General features: G+C 53.0%; 1 protein-coding gene across 1 annotated transcript in view; it reads right to left on the bottom strand.

Moving 5' to 3' along the window:
* si:dkey-100n23.5 overlaps nt 1-25,517 on the bottom strand; it is a 152,671-nt gene that overhangs the window by 118,748 nt on the left and 8,406 nt on the right. Inside the window, exons 2-5 of the mRNA XM_035408512.1 lie at nt 24,997-25,049; nt 23,155-23,209; nt 2,332-2,388; nt 1,847-1,996 (exon numbers count right to left, since the gene is read on the bottom strand). Of these exons, the coding sequence (XP_035264403.1) occupies nt 1,847-1,996; nt 2,332-2,388; nt 23,155-23,209; nt 24,997-25,049 (315 nt within the window). The remainder of the gene's footprint in view (nt 1-1,846; nt 1,997-2,331; nt 2,389-23,154; nt 23,210-24,996; nt 25,050-25,517) is intronic.

Below are 25,517 nucleotides of genomic sequence, written 5' to 3'. Positions count from 1 at the left end.
GCAATGTGCGTGCACACACAAACACACAAAGCACACAGACACACCTCAGCAATGTGCGTGCACACACACACACACACACACACAAAGCCCACAGACACATAAACACACACACACACACACACACACAAAGCACACAGACACACCTCAGCAATGTGCGTGCACACACACACACACACACAAAGCTCACAGACACACCTCAGCAATGTGCGTGCACACACATACACACACACACACGCACACACAGCAGCACGCAGGCAAACACACACCTCAGCAATGTGCGTCCACACACACACACACACACACACACTCACATAGCAACAGGTAGGCACACATATACCAGCATCCACATATACTGAGACATGCACACTCACCTAGGGATACCAGCATGCATACACACACACACAAAGCACACAGACACCTCAGCATGTGCGTGCACACACACACACACACACACAAAGCACACAGACACACCTCAGCAATGTGCGTGCACACACATACTGACACACACACACACACACAAAGCACACAGACACACCTCAGCAATGTGTGTGCACACACATACACACATACAACACACACACACACATAAACACACACACACACACACACACACGCGCACACACACACACACACACACACACAGCAGCACGCAGGCACACACACACCTCAGCAATGTGCGTCCACACACACACACACACACACACACACTCACATAGCAACAGGTAGGCACACACATACCAGCATCCACACATACTGAGACATACACACCCACCTATAGATACCAGCATGCACACACGCACACACACCGCATATACAACAGCATGCGCACCTACACACAGGCACGTTGTGATTCTGGTAGCAGAGGGGGAGCAAACTGAATGCCCTTTTCTGAGCCTCCCCGCAGGAACAGTTAACCAAAAACACAGCAGTGGCAGACAAACAGGAAGTGTGTGAAGAAAAACATTCCAGCGTACCTGTCCACAAATACACAAGCAAGCTGAGCAGTCAGGCATAAAGCAGACCTGTTGTCATAACACAGATATGTACAGTGTATACACCAAAGACAGGAGATCTTAGATACTGACATAGCTGACGTAATGAAAAAACGGCCTTACTACCAACAAGTCTTGAGCATTCATTGAAAATGCAACAGCAGTGTACCCAAAACTGCATCACCCTACTAAGTTTCTTCACATCTGTTTAACAATAATACAATGGGGCCGTCTAAAACAGAGCTTCGTGCAATCTGTCGCGTGGAAGTTAAGGAACTACATCGTTCCACCTACCACACATGGAATTCATTTCCTGCTTAAACCAAGTTCACAAGTCATTTCACAACGAAAGAATCGCCCCCATGACACAAACACAAACACACAAACACACACACCCACAGTCCTGCTCTGTGGATGGTCACTGCTAGTGCTTAAGCTAGCCCAATTTATAGCATATATTATGAACACGACAGGGCTGTTTGTGGCCTGAAATGCCCCAGCATTCACTGCCTCTAAGTGCATATTAAAGTCACATTCTGACTCGAGCTTATTGACCTGTTCCAGAAGATTCTCTGTTCTGGCACCGGCTTGTCATATGCAGAGTGGTTCCAGTCAACCAAGGGCAATAACTGATCATGGTGCTGCCATTTTATACTAAATATTTTCAACACAAATATTCCTTTGATTCTGGAGTCAGCACAGGATAAACCACTGAGATTGATTTTTTTTTAAAACTACTGTGAGTGTCCTGCAGGCCAGATACTTCTTGGTCTAAATGTGCTCCAGTTCGACTGCTGCAGGCACATGAATCGTGGCCCACAGGCCAGGACCTTATCCCCCAGGGTGAATCACACCCCCGTGGTTCTGCAGGCTGGCTCTGCACCTGATGGGGGTGGGTGGGGCCTATGCTCTTTTGAAGGATGTCGCCAGTGCGTGAACTCACCAAAGTACATGAGCCACCAGGCCTGAAAAGTACACAGTCCTCCCTCTTGGTGGTCCTCACCCTGACAGACAGACAGACAGACAGACAGCATTAAATCAGTGCCTGATGAGCTCTGAACTCACGGCACTGCCTCACCATAAGTAACATTAAGCAGTTTATCCAACAAAATGGTGGCTGTGATTGGCAAATACCTGCTGGCTACAATTACCAGGAAGTAACCAAAAAGTACCCACCAATCACTGTCAGCATTGTTTTACAGGCTACCAAAATACTCCCCGATTGGTGGAGCTTCTCTGTTTTTCTACAAGCAAGGTGCTGCCGCCATGCCTTATCCATATTTTTACCACGCCTGCTTTTCCCCCCAGTCCAGTGTGAAAGCGGCGGAGCTGCACTCACCATGACGTACGCGACGCTGTCAAAGAGAGCGGCCACCGTCAGGCTGAGGATCATCTTCTGCGAGCAGCAACAGGGGGGAGGGGGCAGAGTCAAGCTTAAAACATCCGAAATACGAGGGAACAAAATGCAGCATAATCCATGTAAGGCACACCCTTACGTAATTAAAACATCCCTTTACCCATATATGGAAATCGTGCTTACTAGCATTCCTCATCAGTCATTTTTCGTGACAATGGAAGGCTGCTCTGTGTGTGCGTTCTCATCTCACCTACACATACCAATGACATCATGTCATAATCTCGACCTACTTGCGCAATAAAAAAACTTGTTCTGGAAATGTACAATATATTGTCATTTGCATTGAAAAATGTACTGAACAATGCATGGAAATATACTGCAATTCAGTGCTGCTTTGGTTTCACTCAGATCTGAACATAACCAACGAAAGGTAATATTAATTAAAAAAAGACAATATATTGGCCTGTGTTGAAAACATACAGTATTCGGTGTATGTCCATATTAGATTTTTCATTCATGTCTTAATGTGCAGCCTCCAAAACAGGGAAATCCAAATCTGGAGGTACCTACAAGTGCGACTCATGCAATGTTGAGGCTCACACAGGTAATTTTCCCATATACCAAAACACTACACAAGCAGTAGTATGTCCCTTATTGGAACACGCACAAACACACATGTACACACGCACGCACAACACAGACACACACACACACACACACAAGCAACACGCATCATGCACGCACACGCAAATGCATATCTACTACCGAAGAACAAAAAAAAAAAAAAACGACACGAAAAAACAATATTTGTGGCAACACGCATTTAAAAGACCACGGCACAAGAGTTCACTCATGAGCTGCGCCTTCTCAGAAACGGGGAGGAGGGGGAAAGCCTGCGGAGGACGTGCCAAATTATGAGGAATGTCCCGTTGATGGGAAACAGAATGTGCACAGAGCCGGACCCTGAGGCACATAACTCAACGCCTCGCATACCCTGCATACTGTGGCGACAGGGGCGTTCAGGCTATGGGCCAGGTGTCACTCAAATGTCTGTTTTACATTACATTACAGGCATTTAGCAGACGCTCTTATCCAGAGCGACTTACACAACTTTTTTACATAGCATTTTTACATTGTATCCATTTATACAGCTGGATATATACTGAAGCAATGCAGGTTAAGTACCTTGCTCAAGGGTACAACGGCAGTGTCCTTACCCGGGAATCGAACCTGCGACCTTTCGGTTACAAGCCCAGTTCCTTACCCACTGTGCCACACTCCGTCCTTTACGGAACAGTCGGTCGAGTGCGTTTATCGCCCTGCGTGCTAACCGCTCTATTGCAGCTCTGTGCTTCACGCACAAAACAGGCCCCTCGGCAGCGCGCTTATCGCTGTTGTGCCAAATACGCCATTTAATCGGGCTCGGAGAAAGAAAGAAAGATGGAGAGAGAAACGGAAAGGCGGACACGGGGGCAACGGACGGAAACGAAACGAAGAGAAGCGAGAGAAGCGGGAGACAGACGGGGAGAGCGAGCGAGGGAGAACGAAGCGGCTAACAGAAATTAAAAAAGAGAAAAAAGAGAGAGAAAAAGATAGCGAAAGAAAGAATTACATGAAGATCAAAACTCGTCTTGCGAAACAAACCTGCCCCAAGCAATGAGGAGGTGGGGGGGAAGAAGGGGGGAGGGGGGTGTGTGTGTTATGGCTCTCGGCGAAACCGCCGCACCTGCAGGATTGGCATTCCCCCCCCCCCCGCGCGTGGCGGCCTGACCGCTGGAGGTGGAGAACACAGGGGTGGCGTTCAGCCCCGGAAACAGGCAGACATGCTCGGAATGCGCGAGGCGTGGCGGGCGATGATGCAATCTCCGGGCCCGCCAGCTGGACTCAGGCTCCCGGGGTGGGGGGGGGGCAGGGGGGAGAATACTAATGCCAAGAGCTGGAGTGCGGGGGGGTGGTGGGGGGGAGGGGTCAAAAAACAGGAGATGAGGGGGCACGAGAAAGAACCGAAGTGGCATTCGCCAAACGCAAAGCAGCCCGCGGTGGAAGAAAAGTGCGGGCAGAGAACTCCCATCAGCCCGTGCGCGGAAACGCGGCCGCGGCCCCGTTCCCTCGCAGACAGCCGCGCGCGTTCACCGCGCCTCCCCAAAAAGGAGAACGACCCTGTTCACCCCCCCCCCCCCGCCCCCCCACGACTCTGTCCCACCGCTCACAGCTCTATACTGCAAGCGCCAGCTTTTTGTAGCTTTTATTTGCCTTCGACAAACAGCCCCTCCAGTATAACAAGGAAAAAGGCCCAACTGCTCCCAAAGGCCACCGAGCCACCGGCAGCCTGCCGTACTCCAGCTTACAGACCGCAGTACAGGCCCCCCAGACACACGTCTTCAAGCTTCTCCCTGATAAAGACTTGCACAGGTTACTCATCTCTTTACAATGCACACCGACTGCATTTCTAAGCGTTAGCCTTCAGAAAGACCGTCACAGGCACTGATTGGGCAGGACAGCCCGGGGTAAAGAGGGGGACTCCCTTAGCCAAAGCGCACCGCCACTGAGCTGCTGCTCCTGTATGCAGAGCGAACCCTCTCCGTCCCCTCCTCGCAGTATTTAAACATCTGTGACGTGAGTAGACAGCGAATAAAAAAAAACTAATTAGCTTTTAATTAAACAGAGAAAGAAATTATTTACTCGAGCTTCAAATCCACTGATTGCGATCAGCAGGGTCGTATCGGCATTCTCCCCCCCCCCCCCCCGCCCCCCCTCGCACTCAGTTCTCTTCCCCCCTCTCACTCACTCAGTCACTCTCTACCCCTTCTCTCTAACTCAGTCACTCTCTTCCCCCCTCTCTCTCACTCAGTCACTCTCTACCCCTTCTCTCTAACTCAGTCACTCTCATCCCCCCTCTCTCTCACTCAGTCACTCTCTTCCCCCTCTCTCTCTCACTCAGTCACTCTCTTCCCCCTCTCTCACTCAGTCACTCTCTTCCCCCCTCTCTCTCACTCAGTCACTCTCTTCCCCCCTCTCTCTCACTCAGTCACTCTCTTCCCCCCCCTCTCTCTCATTCACTCTCTTCACCCCTCTCTCTCACTCAGTCACTCTCTCCCCCCCCTCACTCAGTCACTCTCTTCCCCCCTCTCTCACTCATTTACGCTCTTCCCCCTCTCTCTCTCTCTCTCATTCACTCTCTTCCCCCTCTCTCTCTCTCATTCACTCTCTCCCCCCTCTCTCACTCAGTCACTCTCTATCCCCTCTCTCTAACTCAGTCACTCTCTTCCCCCCTCTCTCTCACTCATTCACTCTCTTCCCCCTCTCTCTCTCATTCACTCTCTTCCCCCCTCTCTCTAACTCAGTCACACTCTTCCCCCCTCTCTCTCTCATTCACTCTCTTCCCCCCCCCTCTCTCACTTCATCTCTCTATATCTCACAGTAGGTATTTTTTGGAGATGAGGATGTTCAGGTGTGACCTGTACTTTCACAAGACACGAAACTGTAAGACGGGAACCACTAATGGAGAGGGGGGGGGGGGGGGCAGTAAAGCCTGTCTTTCCGCACCAGGGCACCAGCAAATTTAAACGTACATTCTGCGAAACCCCGCCACTGTGGAATGATGCTGATCCCAAGGGGGAGAACAGGCGCTCCCCTCCTCCCTCGTAGGGGATCGGAGGACTTCCTCTCTTCTTTCTCCCCCTCCCTTCTCCTTTCCTTTTCTCCTCCTCTACGGGAGAGGGGGGGGCCAGACAGCGGCCGCTCGCCCCCGCCTCTAAACGTGGCCGGAGGCCGAACCCCAGCTCCAGCTCCAGCTCCAAAGCCAGCAGATCTCACGCAGACAACGTGCTGGCCAGTCTTTCGCCTCTCCCTTCTGTTTTCTTCCCTCAAATCAATTTTATTGGGTTTCCCCTCCCCTCCCGCCTCCCCCCCCCTTTTCACCATCCTAAAAAAAACCTTTAAAATACCCCCTGTGCCTGGCGGGAGAGTGATCCTCTTTTCCAGCGGAGAACACAAACGCTCTAAACGCGGTCTGAGCGCCGGCCCCCGGGGGTGCCGTTCGCCTTGGCGCTCTTTCCGCTAAAGACAGCGCGCTTACAATCGCTCACGCTCTCCTTCTGCCTCTCTGTCCGTCCGAGGGAACCCTGAGCTCGGATTGGCCGACAGAGCCCTGTGCGGGCCAATGAGAGCTGGCTTCGGCGCCGTGCCACGTGCGACAGGCTTGTGGGCTCTCTCCCCCCTCAGTGGGGGGGGGGGGGGGGGGGCTTGACGGGGGGGGGGGGGGGGGGGTTGGGGGGAGGGTCCCAGCTCAGTGTTCAGAATCAGAATGAGCTAAACGCCACACGTTTTCCTCTCGCTGCGCGTCTGCGCTCTCCTCACAACACGGCCTGTGAATACAGCTGGGCGGTCCGCACTGGGAGAAAAAAGGGAACAACAGGTTTGTTTTGCAAGACGTCTTTTTTTATTTTTAAAATTTCCGCAAGCGTGTCCGGAAAGTGTCGAAACAAAGCCTAATCACGGCTGTGGTACAACACGGCTCCACGATCACTCACAGCTTGCTCAAATGTTCCGTTTCTTTCTCTACCACCCCGCGCTCTCTCTCTCTCTCTCTCTCTGGCAGTCACACAATCAACCACAGGACAAAAGAGACAGAGGGAGGAGGCCTGGCAGTCACACTCCTCTCTCTCTCTCTCTCTCTCTCGTTCTCCAGTGTGTCTCCACTCCCTCCATCTCCTCCTCGCTCCGTACATTACATTACATTACAGGCATTTAGCAGACGCTCTTATCCAGAGCGACTTACACAACTTTTTACATAGCATTTTACATTGTATCCATTTATACAGCTGGATATATACTGAAGCAATGCAGGTTAAGTACCTTGCTCAAGGGTACAACGGCAGTGTCCTTACCCGGGAATCGAACCTGCGACCTTTCGGTTACAAGCCCGGTTCCTTACCCACTGTGCCACACTCCGTCCTCATATGACATCAGGGCCTTTAAATTAGCGCTGCGCTCTCTGGCCATAGACGCGGAGGGCGGCCTTGGCCCCGGGCCTCGCCCGCCCAAACGAGGGCCCCCCTCCGGTGAAACCACAGCCGCGCACCGTCCGGCGGGCCCTCACCGGGACCCGCGCTCACAGAGCGTCTCAGAGCAGGAGCGCTGACCTCGAGTCAGTTCGGACGTTCGGCTCACGGTGGATCAGATCAGGACGTGAGCGGGGGAATCCTGATCCTAGATCAGCACTCCGGGTGAGATGCGGTACGAATACGGATCCTCTTTGGCCTTTCGGTTCATATGGGTAAACGAAAATCTGTTTGGTCTTTTAGTTCGTAATGATAAGGTAAAGATATGGACAGCGGAATGCTGATCTTAGATCAGTACTCCCACTCTAAGACACCTCATGAATAGGGGCCCTGATCTCAGATCAGTTTGGCCTTTCAGTTCGTAATGATAAGGTAAAGATACGGACAGGGGAATCCTGATCCTAGATCAGTACTCCCACTCCGAGGCACATCACAAGGACTGAGATCACACTTCTGTCCTGAGTCCATAACTGTCATCCAGTACAGATGGCCCTCATGATTACAGGAAATCTGACAGTGTGAAGCATTACCGGGCTTTTCTATTTGAGGATACGCCCGAAGAGAACAGGCAGAAATTTAATTAAAGTAGATTTCACACCAGCGTTTGGACTGAGCCTCCGCACGCACAGTTCTAAACGCAGGCGACTTGCCAGGATTCGACGCAGAGGATGAGGTATCCTTCAAGACCAAATTTCAGACGTGGTGACAGATTCCCTCTGGGACGCAGGAAAAAATAACAAGCCAAAGGAAGCCGAACGGCCTGCTCGCATCATTATATTATTTCCCTCTGGCACTAACACATCTTACGCGCTTATGTTCCAGATTGTGCAGGTTGTCTTTGTTCTGAAAACTGTCGTTACTTCACTAAATAAGTTCCACACACGGTTATATATGCTAAATATCCTATATAAACGTACGCTAACTGCTTATTTCCCATCAGAACGTTCTGAGGAAACCACGGAAGCAGGGCCACTCCCGGGCGTGCGAGTCAGCGGAGGAGAAGCGTGCTGAAAGCGCGCGGCATGTGCGTAGCCTACGCTGCCTTAGCGCACCGCAGCGCGCTTTGTCGTTACCGCCGCTCTGCTGATGTTACTGCGCTCAGACCACGCAGGCTGCAGAGCAGTCTGCTGTTCGCCGTCCGTCAGAACAAAGGCCTGTGGGACTGCGCGTCAGAGTGGCGCTTCTGAACTGCGAGACGGGAACCACCGGAGGGTCACGGGGGATTGGTCTAGGTGGGTCACGGGGGAGTGGTCTAGGTGGGTCACGGGGGATTGGTCAAGGTGGGTCACGGGGGAGTGGTCTAGGTGGGTCACGGGGGATTGGTCAAGGTGGGTCACAGGGGAGTGGTCTAGGTGAGTCACGGGGGAGTGGTCTAGGTGGGTCACAGGGGATTGGTCAAGGTGGGTCACGGGGGAGTGGTCTAGGTGGGTCACGGGGGATTGGTCAAGGTGGGTCACAGGGGAGTGGTCTAGGTGAGTCACGGGGGAGTGGTCTAGGTGGGTCAGAGGGGAGTGGTCTACGTGGGTCACGGGGGAGTGGTCGAGGTGAGTCACGGGGGATTGGTTAAGGTGGGTCACGGGGGATTGGTCAAGGTGGGTCACGGGGGATTGGTCAAGGTGGGTCACGGGGGAGTGGTCTACGTGGGTCACGGGGGAGTGGTCTAGGTGGGCCACGGGGGAGTGGTCTAGGTGGGCCACGGGGGAGTGGTCTAGGTGGGTCACGGGGGAGTGGTCTAGGTGGGTCACGGGGGAGTGGTCTAGGTGGGCCACGGGGGAGTGGTCAAGGTGGGTCACGGGGGAGTGGTCTAGGTGGGTCAGAGGGGATTGGTCAAGGTGGGTCAGAGGGGATTGGTCAAGGTGGGTCATGGGGGAGTGGTCTAGGTGGGTCGTGACGATGAATACACAATATGCATTGGCACAGAAGTCATATTAAATTCTGCTCCTGTACGTGTAAGCGTTTTGACATCACTGTAATTATAAGTCTGAACATTATGTTAGGCTGCTTTTTAATAAGGGGTAAGTCAAAACGCGTTTAACTCTTGACTGGGAATTGGACAGGGACGCTTTAAGAGGTCTAAGCTCAAGACGTTCAGCGTGCTGATATTGGACGTTCAGGCACAGCACGCCTAATCTGTCTTGCTTTCCCTCCCCGCTCTTACTGTGGCCGTATTTACAGCCTGGCTTCCACTCGGTCATCCCTTATCTCTCCACCTCTCCCTCTTTCCCCCTCTCACTCCGTCTGTGATATGAGCCGTCGCTCTGACAGACACGAACGCCTCCAGCGGCCGGTTGGTCAGGAGGCCGTTCGGCCTGAGACGGAGGAGCCGGGGGGGCGGCCGGCGTGGGCGCGGTCTGGGGCCTCGAGGCCGCGCGCCTCACGGAGCTCACGCACCGCGGGAGCCACGCCCGCTAACGGCACGAAGGGCCGAGATATGACACCACGACTGCCGGACACGCGCATAGCGCAACATCAGAGCGGCTCATCGCTTCCCCACACTGCACAGCAGTGGCCTCCAACCCTGGTCCTGGAGACCCACAGGGTCTGCTGGTTTTTGGTGTGTTTCAGCATGAGTGAGTAATTTAAGTCATCAGTTGACTAAAGAGTCCACACACCTTGTTCTCAATGCCGTAATTGGCTGCTGATTGAAAGGAAACCACAAATACCTGCAGATGCTGCAGTTTTCTCAGACTGGAGGTTGACACCCCTGCTGTAGAAGAATGCCATGCTGCTGTTATCCCATAAACCCCTGTGTAAGCACTAGAGCAGTGGTCTCCAGCAGTGGTCTCCAACCCTGGTCCTGGATAGCTACAGGGTCTGCTAGTTTTTGTTTTCACCTTAAAATCAGCACCCAGTTGAGACCCAAGACACCAGGTGAGTTGAGTTAACTGTGTAATCAACTGCTCTAATTGATTCATGAAGTGCAGAGTCACTATGAAAACCAGCAGACCCCTGTAGCTCTCCAGGACCAGGGTTGGAGACCACTGCTGTACACTTACTGTAAATCATAATTTAATTGCTTTTATTTTGGGTTCAATAACTGCTTGCTAACGTTAGCAAGCGCCTACAAGCAAGCTAGCGTTATCTAGATTAACGACGACAACTTCATCTTGCTACCTAACGTTAACGCAACGTAAGCAGGATCCTGGTCAGCTAGTTAACGTAATGCTAACATTATTAGCTAGCTCAGTTAATGGCGCGAGTCATCACGGTGAAAAACGCTAAGTGGAAAAGAAATGAAACGGAAGCCATTAACGTAGACTACGCTAGAGTGACCGCAGTTTGCCGCACGTTATTAGTTTAGGCCCTTCCTCAAAAAAAGTGAAGGGATGCCATAAAAACTAACGGGAGATTCCGCATTTGGGACCGCGCATCTCCAGCAAATGGTCGCCGCGCACGTTGCTATGCCGATGACGCCGCGCTCCAGGAGTCGCGTCTGAAAGGGGCTCTTTCATTTGCGTGTGAAAACAGATTACAAGGCTGACGGAGAGCTCAGGTGCCAGCGCTGGCGTACCCGGGGGTCAAAACTATTCGCTCTGCGTTCGGATGAAGGGCACCCCCTTCTATTTTTTCTGTTAATAGATATCGTGCCATAACAGCGCAAAAACCCAGTCATTCGCCCTGCCGAAATGACATTAAATAAACATGGCGGTAAACAGCGAAATGGGCCGCGTGGTTTATTTATAGGTTCGTGTGCATTCACGAGCAGCCCGCAGCAGCGCGAGACGGAACGGGGTATTTTATCTCTCCGGCCCGCCAAAGCCAAAAAAAACCGTCTTAACGATCGTTATCAGGTAAAAAGGTGAGGGGAAGGGCCTTTCGCAAACGGTGCGTTCGCTGTTCAGAAGAAGGCGCTCTGCAAGATATGGATCAGGAAGAACATGTGAGTCTTCACAAGATCGCCCTCAGGCCCCGGTGAACCCGGTGAACCAGGCATTGTCATCGGACGGACACGTGCCCGGGCTCCTTCCGAAAGCCAGACGGGGCAGGACTGGGGGGTCAAAAGGCAGTGTTCACTGGGGGGAGGGCAGGGGTAGATGCTAATTTTAGGGGGCCCTGTGCAATCAGCCACTGCTGTTCAGCTGGACACCCCCAGGCAGGCATGAACGAAATCTCAGGTCACCCTGGGAGAGAGCGTGGAGGAGTGAGAGGTGTGTGTGTGTGTGTGAGTGTGTGTGTGTGTGTGTGTGTGTGTGTGCATGTGTGTGTGTGCGTATGTGCATGTGTGTGTGTGTGTGCTTGTGTCCGTGTGTGTGTGTGCATGTGTGAGAGAATGTGTGTGTGTGTGTGTGTGTGTGTGTGCATGCGTGTGTGCGTATGTGTGTGCATGTGTGTGTGTGCGTGTGTGCATGTGTGAGAGAGTGTGTGTGTGTGTGTGTGTGCTTGTGTATGTGTCCATGTGTGTGTGTGCGTGTGTGCATGTGTGAGAGAGTGTGTGTGTGTGCGCACATGCGTGTGAGTGTGTGTGTGTGTGTGTGTGTGTGTGCGTGAGTGTGTGTGCATGTGCAAGTGTGAGTGTGTGTGCATGTGTCTGTGCTTCTCAGTGAAGGAGGGAGATGTGTTCACATGTGTTTTGGGAAAAGAGTGTTTGTCTTAGAAAAAGGTGGGAAAGGTGCGTGTGTGTCTACATCAAAGGAAGAGAAGGCAAAGTGTCTGTGTGTTGTGCCAAGACAGGGTGAAAAGAAGAGTAAATACACGTACACACACGCACACACACGCACACACACGAGGGAGAAAGCGAAACAGAGACAGCGAGACACACACACACACACGTCTCCTCTAACAGGAAAGACAGTGAAATCACCCGTTCTAGCAGAAGAGGGAGGGGGAATCTCTCTCTCTCCCTCCCTCTCTCTCTCTCTCTCTCTCTCTCTCCCTCTCTCTCTCTCTCTCTCTCTCTCTCTCTCCCCCCCCCTCCCTCTCTCCCTCTCTCTCTCTCTCATGTCTGATTTTCAGGGCTTCTCTGCGCGCGGTCGGCGCGTTCGTTAGCGGGGCGAGCGAGCCGCAGAGAGCCCCGCGCCGGTTAGCGTCTCGCCTCGGCTCGGCCGAGCGGAGCGTATTAATCACGCCGGGGCTGAGGGGGGGAAGCCGCCGCGGACGAGAGCTGGCAGGGCCGTCCGGACCGGCGGCGTTCCCCCTGAGGAGACGCCAAGGGGGGGGGGAGGGGGGCTCCGCCGGGACGCACGCCGCCCCCCTGGGACGGGGTGACAATCAGCGCCGCGCGAACGCCTGCTCGTTATCCCCCCGCCCCCCCACGGGACAGATCTACATACGCATTCACTGCAGCGCACACGCCACGCAGCACACAGTCAAAACGTCCGCGCCATACCTTCGCCCAGGTCTGTTTTTAAAAAAAAATCGTTTTCTTACGCAAGCCCGAACGAAAATCACATTTTTCCGCTTTATGTAAATTTAACAGACGACAAAGCACTCCGTTCTATTATGTTTCGGGACGAACCCAGGAGCGATGGGCTGCGCGTTCGGCAAAAGCATCACAGTGCTCACAACGAGACTGGCAGCGCGCCAGGCGTAGGCGGAGGCAACACGTGCGCTGTTCTTTTTTTTTCTTCTTCTTCTGCAGCACAAGAGAAAAAAAAAAAAAAAAACATTTTCAATCCCGGCGAATCTCCTTGAGCGGCGAATCGCTTTCCCCCCTGAGACGTCGGCGCTGTTTCTCGAGACGCGACGTGCGCGGAAACATCCGCCGCGCCGATCGGTGGACGGAACCCCCCCCAGCCCCCCCCCCCCGCCGCCGAGCGTCGCGAGCGGCTCGCCTGACAGAAAGGGACGTTTTGATCTCGCCTTACAACCGACGGCATAAACTGTTTTCAAAAGCATCCGTCCGGCTGACTCGAATAAGAAACCGGGAAAAGGGACATTTCCATGGTTCAAAAATAAACAAACAAAAAAAAAAAACTCTTTTATGTCCCAGGGTAAGGCGGCTTGAATCAGAGGCGTGAACAAAATCTCTGAAATCCCCTCGCACACAGAGAGAGCGAGAGAAAACACCACTGATCTTTATTCCCTTTCAAGGAACAATCGAGGAATTTCAAAGGTAATCAAAATAATCTGTCACAGCTGGAATCCCTGGATATTTGGTATTTTTTGTTCATTGTCACGCAGCATTGGGAGTGCTGTTAGGTGACCACTCCCGCCCACCGTGTTGATTTTTGCAGACGGTTAATAGAATTCCCGCTAGTTTGCGCAGGCTGAAGAGGACAGGCAGCAGTGCTGAGAAAGGCTTTCAGGCTGCAGCGCTGAAAAAGGCAGCAGCGCTGAGAGAGGCTTTCAGGCTGCAGCGCTGAGAAAGGCAACAGCGCTGAGAAAGACTTTCAGGCAGCAGCGCAGAGAAAGGCTCTCAGGCAACAGCGCAGAGAAAGGCTCTCAGGCAGCAGCGCTGAGAAATAATTTCAGGCTGCAGTGCTGAGAAAGGCTCTCAGGCAACAGCGCTGAGAAAGGCAGCAGCGCTGAGAAAGACTTTCAGGCTGCAGCGCTGAGAAAGGCAACAGCGCTGAGAAAGGCAGCAGTGCTGAGAAAGACTTTCAGGCAGCAGCGCTGAGAAAGGCAGCAGCGCTGAGAAAGGCTTTCAGGCTGCAGCGCTGAGAAAGACTTTCAGGCAGCAGCGCTGAGAAAGGCAACAGTGCTGAGAAAGACTTTCAGGCAGCAGCGCTGAGAAAGGCAGCAGCGCTGAGAAAGACTTTCAGGCTGCAGCGCTGAGAAAGACTTTCAGGCTGCAGCGCTGAGAAAGACTTTCAGGCTGCAGCGCTGAGAAAGACTTTCAGGCAGCAGCGCTGAGAAAGACTTTCAGGCAGCAGCGCTGAGAAAGGCAGCAGCGCTGAGAAAGGCTTTCAGGCAGCAGCGCTGAGAAAGACTTTCAGGCAGCAGCGCTGAGAAAGACTTTCAGGCAGCAGCGCTGAGAAAGGCAGCAGCGCTGAGAGAGGCTTTCAGGCTGCAGTGCTGAGAAAGACTTTCAGGCTGCAGCGCTGAGAAAGGCAGCAGCGCTGAGAGAGGCTTTCAGGCTGCAGTGCTGAGAAAGACTTTCAGGCTGCAGCGCTGAGAAAGGCAGCAGCGCTGAGAGAGGCTTTCAGGCTGCAGTGCTGAGAAAGGCAGCAGCGCTGAGAGAGGCTTTCAGGCAGTCAGCGGCAGTAAAAGGAGGCGCGCGCCGGCGGCTGGCAGGGCAGGAAGGGCGCAGTGACAGACGGGGCGCTGGCAGCGCCGCCGGCCCCATTAGCATCTCGGCACCGCTCCACGCGCTCAGACTCTCCGCCTGCGCCAGAGCCGGCGCCCGCGCTGTCGCCGGGGCCACGGAGCGCCGTGGCAGAGAGCCCTCCCGCGCCCGTCCGGCCCCGGCTAAGGCTGCAGGTCCGCCGGCGCTTCGCGAATCAGCGTCGTCGTGCCGACGGAGCGTCCGCCGATTATACTGCGTTCGCTCAACGGCTCATCCTCGGCTCACGCCTCAACCGAGCGCCGGGGCGCAGACTCAGGAGGCGCTGGCAAACCGACGGCGGCACCGACGCTGGGCCGCTAGCGGGCAAGCGAGGCGGCAGCGAGGCTGGCGGCGCCACGGTAACATGGCCAGCCCCCCCACCGCGGTCCCCCCCCGCCCCCCCCCCCTCGATGGGTCGGCGCTAATTGAATTACCCGCTTCTGTCAGGGCAATCAGCCCGGGCGGAGCGCAGATGGACGGCTGCAGACCGTCATTACTCAACACCTCGGCTCCGCGCCGGGGGGGGGCGGCCCGGCTGGGATTGATTAGGGGCTTGATTCACGGCGGGTCTCGCCGCCGCCTGGACCGAACGGCGGGGCTGATAAATGGTGCGGGCCGGAGGGGGGGGGGGGGGGGGGGGGGGGACGAGGCGGGCGGATCAAAACGGCGCATTATCAAAGCTTTATAAAGCGATCGATAACCGCAGGAGCCGGGCTCTGCTAACTGCCTAATTACTGACGCTTCCCCGGCCCTGCTTTAATTAAACGCCCTCCCGCTCTCGCGCGCGGACGCCGCTGAGGACCAGGCCGGATAAGAGCCTGATAAAACACAATCTGGATGCCACTGATTGGGCGGGGGGAGGAGGAGGGGGCAGCCGGAGAGGTGGGGGGGAGGAGGGGGGGCTGCAGGAGAGGTAGGGGGAGGGGGGGGGGCTGCAGGAGAGGCGGGGGGAGGAGGGGGGGCTGCAGGAGAGGCGGGGGGAGGAGGGGGGCTGCAGGAGAGGCGGGGGGAGGGGGGGGGGCTGCAGGAGAGGTGGGGGGAGGAGGGGGGCTGCAGGAGAGGTGGGGGAGGAGGGGGGCTGCAGGAGAGGTGGGGGGAGGAGGGGGCTGCAGGAGAGGTGGGGGGAGGAGGGGGGGCTGCAGGAGAGGTGGGGGGAGGAGGGGGGGGCAGGAGAGGCAGGGGGAGGGGGGGGCTGCAGGAGAGGTGGGGGGAGGAGGGGGAGGGGGCTGCAGGAGAGGTGGGGGAGGGGGGGGCCTGCGGGGGGGGGGAGGGGGGCTGCAGGAGAGGCGGGGAGAGGAGGGGGCTGCAGGAGAGGCGGGGGGAGGGGGGGCTGCAGGAGAGGCGGGGAGAGGGGGGGGGCTGCAGGAGAGGCGGGGGGGGGGGCTGCAGGAGAGGCGGGGGGAGGGGGGGGCTGCAGGAGAGGCGGGGGGAGGAGGGGAGCTGCAGGAGAGGGGGGGGGAGGAGGGGAGCTGCAGGAGAGGGGGGGGGGAGGGGGGGGGCTGCAGGAGAGGCGGGGAGAGGAGGGGGCTGCAGGAGAGGTGGGGGGGAGGGGGGGGGCTGCAGGAGAGGTGGGGGGGAGGGGGGGGGCTGCAGGAGAGGTGGGGGGGAGGGGGGGGGCTGCAGGAGAGGCGGGGGGAGGGGGGGGGCTGCAGGAGAGGCGGGGGAGGGGGGGGGCTGCAGGAGAGGGGGGGGGAGGAGGGAGCTGCAGGAGAGGGGGGGGGAGGAGGGGAGCTGCAGGAGAGGGGGGGGGAGGAGGGGAGCTGCAGGAGAGGGGGGGGGAGGGGGGGGGCTGCAGGAGAGGCGGGGAGAGGAGGGGGCTGCAGGAGAGGTGGGGGGGAGGGGGGGGGCTGCAGGAGAGGTGGGGGGGAGGGGGGGGCTGCAGGAGAGGCGGGGGGGGGGGGGGGGGCTGCAGGGGAGGCGGGGGGAGGGGGGGGGCTGCAGGAGAGGCGGGGGGAGGGGGGGGGCTGCAGGAGAGGCGGGAGCACGCAAACCAAGCCCACCCACAGTCCTCACCTGAAACATTACAAAGCCCCGCCCACAACAGAGCTTTCAAAGGCTTCAGTGTGCTGCCTCTTCTCTCGGACTATTACTGAAGAAAGGCAAATAAAATCACCGAAAAATATTTCTGCACTGCATCTGAAACGTGCAGATCCACCAGAAGAAGATTATAGTCTGGAAGGAACAATTATGACATTCATTTCCACTGAAAGACCGATGTGAATCAATTCATTTAATTAATGAAGGAGGTCAGAAGTGCACTTCGTACACACGCGCGGAGGAGCGTGCACACGCAGACACGCACGCACGGGCACGCTCGCAACCCGCCGGGCGCTCGAGCGGAGGCCCGTACGCGCGCAGACGGAGAGAGAGAGAGCGCTCTGCCCGAGGGAGCCCACGGGCGGCGCGCTGAGCGATCGCCCCGCGGCACAGAGCGCAGCCGACTACCCGACAAACACCGTCCCTCGCGTTAGCGAGCCGCCGCGCGCCAGGAGGCCCCGCGGCCGCGGAGAGGGGCGCCTCACCTTCACGCCCGCGCGTTTAGCACCCGTCCTCGTCCACAGAAACGCGCGCGTGTTCACACACAGAGGCCGAGGCAGAGCACAGACCATGCCGAGTCAGTCACCAGCTTCGCAACTGACGGCAGCAGTCGCTCCATAAACCTACAACATAAGGCTATGTGGTGCAGCAGTGAAAGAGGGGGGAGTGGGGATGTAGTGGTTTAGGGGGCAAATGGGTTTGATGGTAAATGGTAAATGGACTGCATTTATATAGCGCTTTTATCCAAAGCGCTTTACAATTGATGCCTCTCATTCACCAGAGCAGTTAGGGGCTAGGTGTCTTGCTCAAGGACACTTCGACACGCCCAGGGCGGGGTTTGAACCGGCAACCTTCCGACTGCCAGACAATCGGTCTTACCTCCTGAGCTATGTCGCTCCTGAGGGCATAGCGTTAGCTTGTGAACCCCTCATAAATGCTCAGGGCTCCTTCCAGTGGCCAAGCCTGTCCCCTCAGCTCTATCTCTCACAGAGAGGGGGGGGGGGGGGGGCAGGATAGGGAAGAGCACAGGGCAGGCGCTCTCACAACAGGGCAGCCACACGGGACGCACCGCCCCAACGGAGCTCACAGGAAGACACCGTCTCCACGGCGACCCCGCGCACCGGAGCTGCGCCAGCCGCCTGACAAGCCGTCGCGTCGTCCATCGCTAACGAACTCCGCCTCGGTGATCCGCGCCGGCGCCCTCCTGCAGCAGAGCCGGGCGCCGGACGGAAAAAAACGTCAGGCGGGTTTTAATTAAGAGAAAGGAAAGGCCTTTGTCCAAGAGGAATGAGGCAAGCACGGCACCCATAAAAAAAAAAAGAAAAGAAAACAGAACGTACGTCGTTAGCGCGACGGACGCTCGCCCGCCGCGGTAAACCGTTAATCTCACGCACCCAGACGACCGCGGCAAACATCACATCCCCTCTCTCTGTCCGCTCCGCTCGCACTTTCTCCCACAACGCCGTTCAGCCAGCTGGCCTTCCTCTGAATTACACTCCTCTTTTAAAAAAAAAAACGGCCATTAACGCGACGCAGATACGCCCTCCCACCTAAACCCGACCTCGGCTTTTAGATTAATTTTGGATTTTGGAGCGTACTGTGAGACCTTTGTGAATTTCTGCTGCCGAACGCTGAAAGAAACATTTCATAAACCTACGTAGCACAACATTTTGCAGAGAACGGGATCTTTAAAGTCATCGTCTTCATGTGGACTCATTTTTATTAAATCGCTCAGTTTCAATACAAGAAAATTAGAAGCTCTGGTACGTATGGCATATGGCATGTACCCTTGAGCAAGGTACTTAACCTGCATTGCTTCAGTATATATCCAGCTGTATAAATGGATACAATGTAAAATGCTATGTAAAAAAAAGTTGTGTAAGTCGCTCTGGATAAGAGCGTCTGCTAAATGCCTGTAATGTAATGTAATGTAATGCATATAAAATCTCTAGAATTTTTGTGGACATTTGAAAATTTGAAGTATTCTATTGAGTGCTGTCTGGTTTTTCAATTTATCAGCATTTATGATTCAGCGGCCAAGTTGTCTTATTTCTCAAGCTGAGCATCTTTCTTCTCTATTCTTTTCTTTCTTTTAACAGCGCGCTGAGCAATTTCATATCATTTCAATGCCAAGATCTATAAGCTTTACAGAACAGAACTACCATAAATGATTAAGACTGCTCTGCTACGAATTTGAGCCGCTCAGTTTTTGTTATGATGTCCCTTAATTATGGGGCCAGACTAATACTCCATTGAACTAAAATTCTGAATTTGAAGAGCTCTGGCATTGTATGGCCTAAAGAATAAAAAGACACAGGAACACAGGGGTGTGTGTGCGCATGCGTCCGTGCGTGCGTGCGTGCGTGCGTGTGGAGCTTCTGCGTGTAGGCCAGGGACACCGGGGAGAATTCCCCCAAACGTCCTGAGGTAAAGGGTTAACTAAAAGCTAATTAGGCAGAAAATGGAGGCCAGACCCCCGCGGACACAGCCAGCGTAGCGTGTGTGTTCCCGCAGCCTGGGTGGGCCTTTTTCGTGGTCTGCCCCAGACGGAAGACCAGCCGGCGTTAGCCGCGAGGGAACCGGTAACGGATCGCCCGGCGCAGACCACCGTGCCGCTGAAAGCACAGGAACGCGTTACGATCACATCTATCTGTGACATCAGCGTGATTAGCCTTCAGCAGAGAGCTAATTATTATTTAGCGCTTACACGCGCGGGATTTCGTTAAGAGGCACTGTGTCTTTTCTTAGCCAGTCTTTGTGTGTGGTCGTGTATGAGTCTGTGCGTGCTTGTGCGTGTGTGTGTGTGCGTGCGTGTGTGTGCGTGTGTGTGAGTGTGTGTGTGTGTGTGTGCTTGTGTGAGTGCGTGTGTGTGAGTGTGTGTGTGTGTGTGTGCTTGTGTGAGTGCGTGTGTGTGCGTGTGTGTGAGTGTGTGTGTGTGAGTGTGTGTGAGTGCGTGCGTGCGTGTGTGTGTGTGTGTGTGAGTGTGAGTGTGTGTGTTCCTGCTCTCTGGTCCCTGTGGCAGTACTGAGCGTGACTGGGACAGGCACAGAAGTGCGCTGAGGGGGACGATGAGGGACCAGAAGAGCCCCGTCAGGGAGCGCGTTTCCTGCCCCGCCACGACTCCACGCTGCCCCCTCTCTCACCACCCCCACCCGCACCCCCCACCCCCGCCCCCGCCCCCGCCCCCACATACACCCCCGCCCCCACCCCCGCCCCCGCCCCGCTCGCCCAGACTAAGCGCCGCTCGCCGTTCCGGGAGAGCGCGATGTGTTTAATGTGCCCCGCCCCGCCCGACAACCGGGGCCAGAGCGCCGGCTGTGCCGCGGATGAGATTTCAAAGTGTTCCCTCACGCCTCCGCCGAGCAGCAATTACAACCCCCCACCTCTCCCCCTCTCTCCTCTCCCTCTCCCCCCCACCTCTCCCCCTCTCCCTCTCCCTCTCCCCCCCTCTCTCTCTCTCTCTCTCCCACACACACACGCACACATACACACACACATTCCCTCACTGCCCAGCTAGCTTCCATTCTCTTGAAAGTCAGCCACATTTTAAAGAAGAAAAAAACAGCTCGGGCAAGGCTGACAATCTTTAATGATTTTTGCATGCCGCTGAGAGAGAGGGAGCGATAGAGGGGGAGAGAGAGGGAGGGATAGAGAGGGGGAGAGAGAGAGAGATGAAAGCGAAGCCGACCGTTTTCATGCCCGGAACATGATCAGAGTATTTCGTTTATCTGCGCTGGACTGGCAGATGAAAAGCCGCTCTAAACCTTTTAGGCAGCGCCCTGCCAGACCCAGCGCCCTGGTGTCCCGCCACAGACACACGTGCAGCAAGTGTGAACGCCCTCAGGACCGCAGCCTGAACGCCCTCAGGACCGCAGCCTGAACGCCCTCAGGACCGCAACCTGAACGCCCTCAGGACCGCAGCCTGAACGCCCTCAGGACCGCAGCCTGAACGCCCTCAGGACCGCAGCCTGAACGCCCTCAGGACCGCAGCCTTAACGCCGTCAGGACCGCAGCCTGAACACTCTCAGAACCGCAGCCTGAACGCTCTCAGAATCGCAGCCTGAACACTCTCAGGACCGCAGCCTGAACGCCCTCAGGACCGCAGCCTGAACGCCCTCAGGACAGCAGCCTGAACGCTCTCAGGACAGCAGCCTGAACGCCCTCAGGACCGCAGCCTCAACGCCCTCAGGACCGCAGCCTCAACGCCCTCAGGACCGCAGCCTGAACGCCGTCAGGACCGCAGCCTGAACACCGTCAGGACAGCAGCGTGAACGCCGTCAGGACCGCAGCCTGAACACCCTCAGGACTGCAGCATGAACGCCCTCAGGACCGCAGCATGAACGCCCTCAGGACCGCTGCCTGAACGCCCTCAGGATCGCAGCCTGAACGCCCTCAGGACCGCTGCCTGAACGCTCTCAGGACAGCAGCCTGAACACCCTGTGTTTTAATCACGGTACTTTCATTTTGCAGCAGCAGAAAGGACCCGTTACATTATATCGAGGTATTTAGCACTGGGCACTTACAAAGTGCATTTGGGTTTACAGAAAGAATAGTGACAATAAAGTTATCAGCATCACCATCTATACCAGCAGTCAGTATATAACGCCATGCACTATAGTACTCTATGTGTATTTCTGTTTTCTTTGTTTGATGCATCCCGATACAGATAATCCAGATGACTGATAATAACCTACTATCAATCACACAAGGGCAGTTACCTAAGGAAACTTACATACTTTGTGTTTTTACATATTTCCCAGCCAATTTTCCCAGTTTTATTATATTACACCAGCCAAATATCACACCAACGCCACCTGGGAATTGAACCAACAATCTCTGAGCTAGAGAAAGCTAATTTCCTAACAACTATAAGAACCTGTAATCTATTAATGCTGATAAACTGGAAGCATTTTCAGCACACTAATAGAGAATTGAGTGTGCTTCCCTCTAATAATATCTACTAGTCGGCTCCAGTAATAAATTTGTTATGATTAAAGGGATGCTGCAGCAGAGCCTGCACATACGCTACATGGCCAAAGGTGTGTGGACACCTGACATTCAACATCTCATCCAAAATTACCGGCATTAATATGGAGTTGGTCCAACCTTTGCTGCTATAACAACCTCCACTCGTCTGGGAAGGCTTTATACTAGATGTTGGAGCATTGCAGCAGGGATTTGTTTTCATTCAGCCAGAAGAGCATTAGTGAGGTTGGGCAATGATTGGGCGATTAGGCCTGGCTCGCAGTTGGCCGTCAAACTGATTCCAAAGGTGTTGGATGGGGTTGTTAGGGCTCTCTGCAGCTCGGTCAAGTTCTTCCACACCGTTCTCAACAAAACCGTTTCTACATGGACCTCGCTGTGTACTCGGGGGCATTGTCATGTTGAAACAGGGAAGAGACTTCCCCAAACTGTCGGGGAAGCACAGAATCATCTAGAATGTGATTGTATGCTGTAACATTAAGATTTTCCTTCACAGGGACTAAGGGGCCTAGCCCAAACCATGAAAAACAGCTCCAGACCAAGGGGCATCCAGATACTTTTGGTCATATAGTGTATCAAGATTTACCAGGTGAGAAGATTTAGCCATTAAATAGCCAGGTGCCAGGTGTGTAATTTTACACTTGAGGAGAGTATCCTGTAATTACACTAGATACAACACAAAAGCTCCAAATGTGATTACAAGCAGACATGGAGTCATTTTTGCAGCCTGAGTAATTTGTAACGTTTTAATGATGGTTTAAATTGTGTCCATATTTGTCACAGAAAATTTACTGGCCTTGGTACAAACATTAAAGTGCATCACAAACAAAGGTGAGTTTCGAAATAAACAGCTATGCTAACCAGAACAGCGCACCGCTAATGACAGGTTTCAGAGCAGGTGCACGGATGGGGTTTCATCAGAGGACATGACACAGCTCTTTCTCAAGGCCCAGACACCTGTTACCGCACTACATTCTCTTCATTGCTGGATTGAGCCCAATGTCAGGCTTCACCTCACGGCCACCTTCAGATGTACAGGGATAACAGCCTGACAGGCCCAAGGGGTCGAAATAACCAGTCCTGCCTGGTTTCCAGACACCTGAGGCCCAGCGATTAGTGTCAGCACCTCATGTGATGTGCTAAGGAGAGGTTGTGGGCCCTGCCCCCAGCACTGTGGCCTGACCACTGTCCCCCCTGCCCACCCCTCTGGCACCAGAGGACTGATACTGAGATAGGGTAATGTCAGCTAACAAGCACTATAGACACAGACACACACACAGTAGACAGACACACAGACAAACACACACACACAGAAGACAAACACACACTCATAGACACACAGACAAACACACATGCATGCACGCACACACACACACACACAGACAGACAAACACACACACACACACACACACACACACAGACAAACACATGTGCACACACACGCACATACAAACATACACACACAGGAAGACACACACACAAACTCAGACTCAGTCACACACACACACACAAGCTTACCTGAGCCAGGGAGTGATATCGGCGCAGGAGCCAGATCACAAACAACATAAAGACGCTGAAAAGGAAGGGGGGGAGTCAAAATCACTTTTTAAAAAAGAGAAAGCAAGCACTTGAGAATCACACAGAAAGATGCCCCCTGAGAATCATACGGAAAGACACCCCCCTGAGGTTTAAAGGAAAAGCCCTGCATTTCCGTTCCACAGCACTGAGTCACCTGATAGCATCTCCTTAAGATGACTTATCCCCTTCCGCCTCAGACCGGGCGCCATTATTATACCCATTGATCCACGCGCAGATTAAGCCAGTTCATTTGTGGCACATCTCCACATAATATGGCCCAGCTCAAGCGCGAATTACAGGAAACAATCCCACAGAACCTTGTCATTCACTTCAGGGTGCCGAAAATAAACAGTATTTATGAGAGAAGTGTGCTTGCTTCACAAAAGCTTCAGGGTTAGAAGCTGTCTGAAACCCCCTGTACATAATGGGGAGATGGGTTACAGCAAAGCCACGTCCTACAACAGAGAAGGTCTTAGTCTGTGTCTTCGAGTCATTTTCTACCATGGATATTAATATGCTGTATACCGTCTTCTTGAAAGAAAATGAAGGCATTATTTAACTTTGCATTCGATGAAATATACACCCAATGCTTACACTTGTACTCGAGATGTAGCTTCCTAGTAAATCAGTACAGTTTTGTTTCACCACAACAACAAAACAAATGTTGTCAAAACAAAAAGTTTTAACAAAGAAACAATTCAGAGATTAAATTATTGCATAAGACCCTCATAAACACATTTAGGTATAACTTCTTGTTTGAGAATGTTGCATACCTTTTTATACAAGGGGATTTAAAAAGAATTACTGGCCCGAGTACACATGCAGCATAAACCTATTTCAAAATCTCACCTGAAGAGTCTAAGAAAATGATACTTCAAACAGGATACGCAACACTTTTGTAAGTCATTCTGGATAAGAGCGTACAAATATGAACGTAAATCGTTCGTAAAAAGGGCACTTATGCAAAAGAATGTGAGAGTTAAATGTTGTATGATTTGAATTATTGTAAATAAAAATAAAGCCTCAGACCCGATAATTATTTCCAGAAATGCTTTTTACTTAGCTCGCTCAAAAACGTTTTTTTTGGAAATATTTCCCGTAAAGGTTAATACGGGACGTGGCAGAGGACGGAATCACACACACACAAACCTGAAATGACTATGGTAGCCACATTGTACATGAAGTTAATGACCGTATTACGTTCATCATGTGTTACACTTATGATGCCTCTCCCTTATATCTTGCCAGGCTTTAGTCTTTCCAAGCCCTGACACGCCACTGCTTACACTACTGAACCAAATTTGTTTTTGGCTTGTACTTCCATTAACAGAACTTCAATCACCGCTTCAGAGGTTTTTTTTAAAATTTATTTTTATTTTTTTAAATTTATAAATCTTATTTCATTTTATCTTTTCTTTTTATCTCTTTAGGTTGTCTGCAATGGAATTCCAAGCTCCTTTTATGGTATTTCAGGGGCTTCAATAATCACAAGTTCTTTGCATGCGTTTATCATGTATGATTGATTGGTATTTATCAGCATACGCACATGGAAACGATAAAATGCTGTGTGTACAAGCGCTTCATAAATCTGGCAGAATTTATAACTCGTTTTCGATTACACACAAATTTACACACGGTTTTACGAAAATATTGATAAGTGAGGCCCATTGTTTTTTAAATAAATATGAGGATAAGGATTAAACAATTTCTGCATTGTGAGCAAGACAAACACAAAATGACATAATTTTAAAAATATATGATAACCCCAAAGGTCATACTCACCATCCTATTAAAGAAAAGGTAGCTGTAGCTCGTTTCACTGTGAGAATTACCAACTGTTGGTGTAAGCACAACAGAAACACTCTTAATTACAGAAAACAGGAGTCCTTTTGAAAAACACTTTTTTTTTAAAAAGAATAACATTTATCCTTATTGATACATGAAATACTTTGCAAAAAGTTGAAAAACAGTCAGTGCAGTAACATGATAAGCAAATGGAGGTTCATTTGTAAAAACACTAAGATTGTAGTTCAGCCGTCTTGCATTGCAATGGTTTAATGTAACATTTCCTAATTTTCATCACTAAAAACAAAAACAAACAATTTACAAATGCACTAAACATGGTTCTTTAGAAAGTTTAATCATTATTTAAGCAGGAAGGTCAACTGAAAATTCTGTTTAGTTTTGGAAAAATAAATCTGGGGAGACAAGGCGGGCAGGGAATGCAAAGCTGGTGCAGTTCATTGCCATGCAATGCAAGGACATCCTCCATATTCAGTTACCAGGGCTGCGAGCTCTTGCAT

Source organism: Anguilla anguilla, chromosome 3, assembly GCF_013347855.1.
Source record: "Anguilla anguilla isolate fAngAng1 chromosome 3, fAngAng1.pri, whole genome shotgun sequence".
Taxonomy (NCBI): domain Eukaryota; kingdom Metazoa; phylum Chordata; class Actinopteri; order Anguilliformes; family Anguillidae; genus Anguilla; species Anguilla anguilla.
The sequence above is the reverse complement of the archived record's forward strand: the minus strand, read 5'-3'. Positions and strand labels throughout refer to the sequence as shown.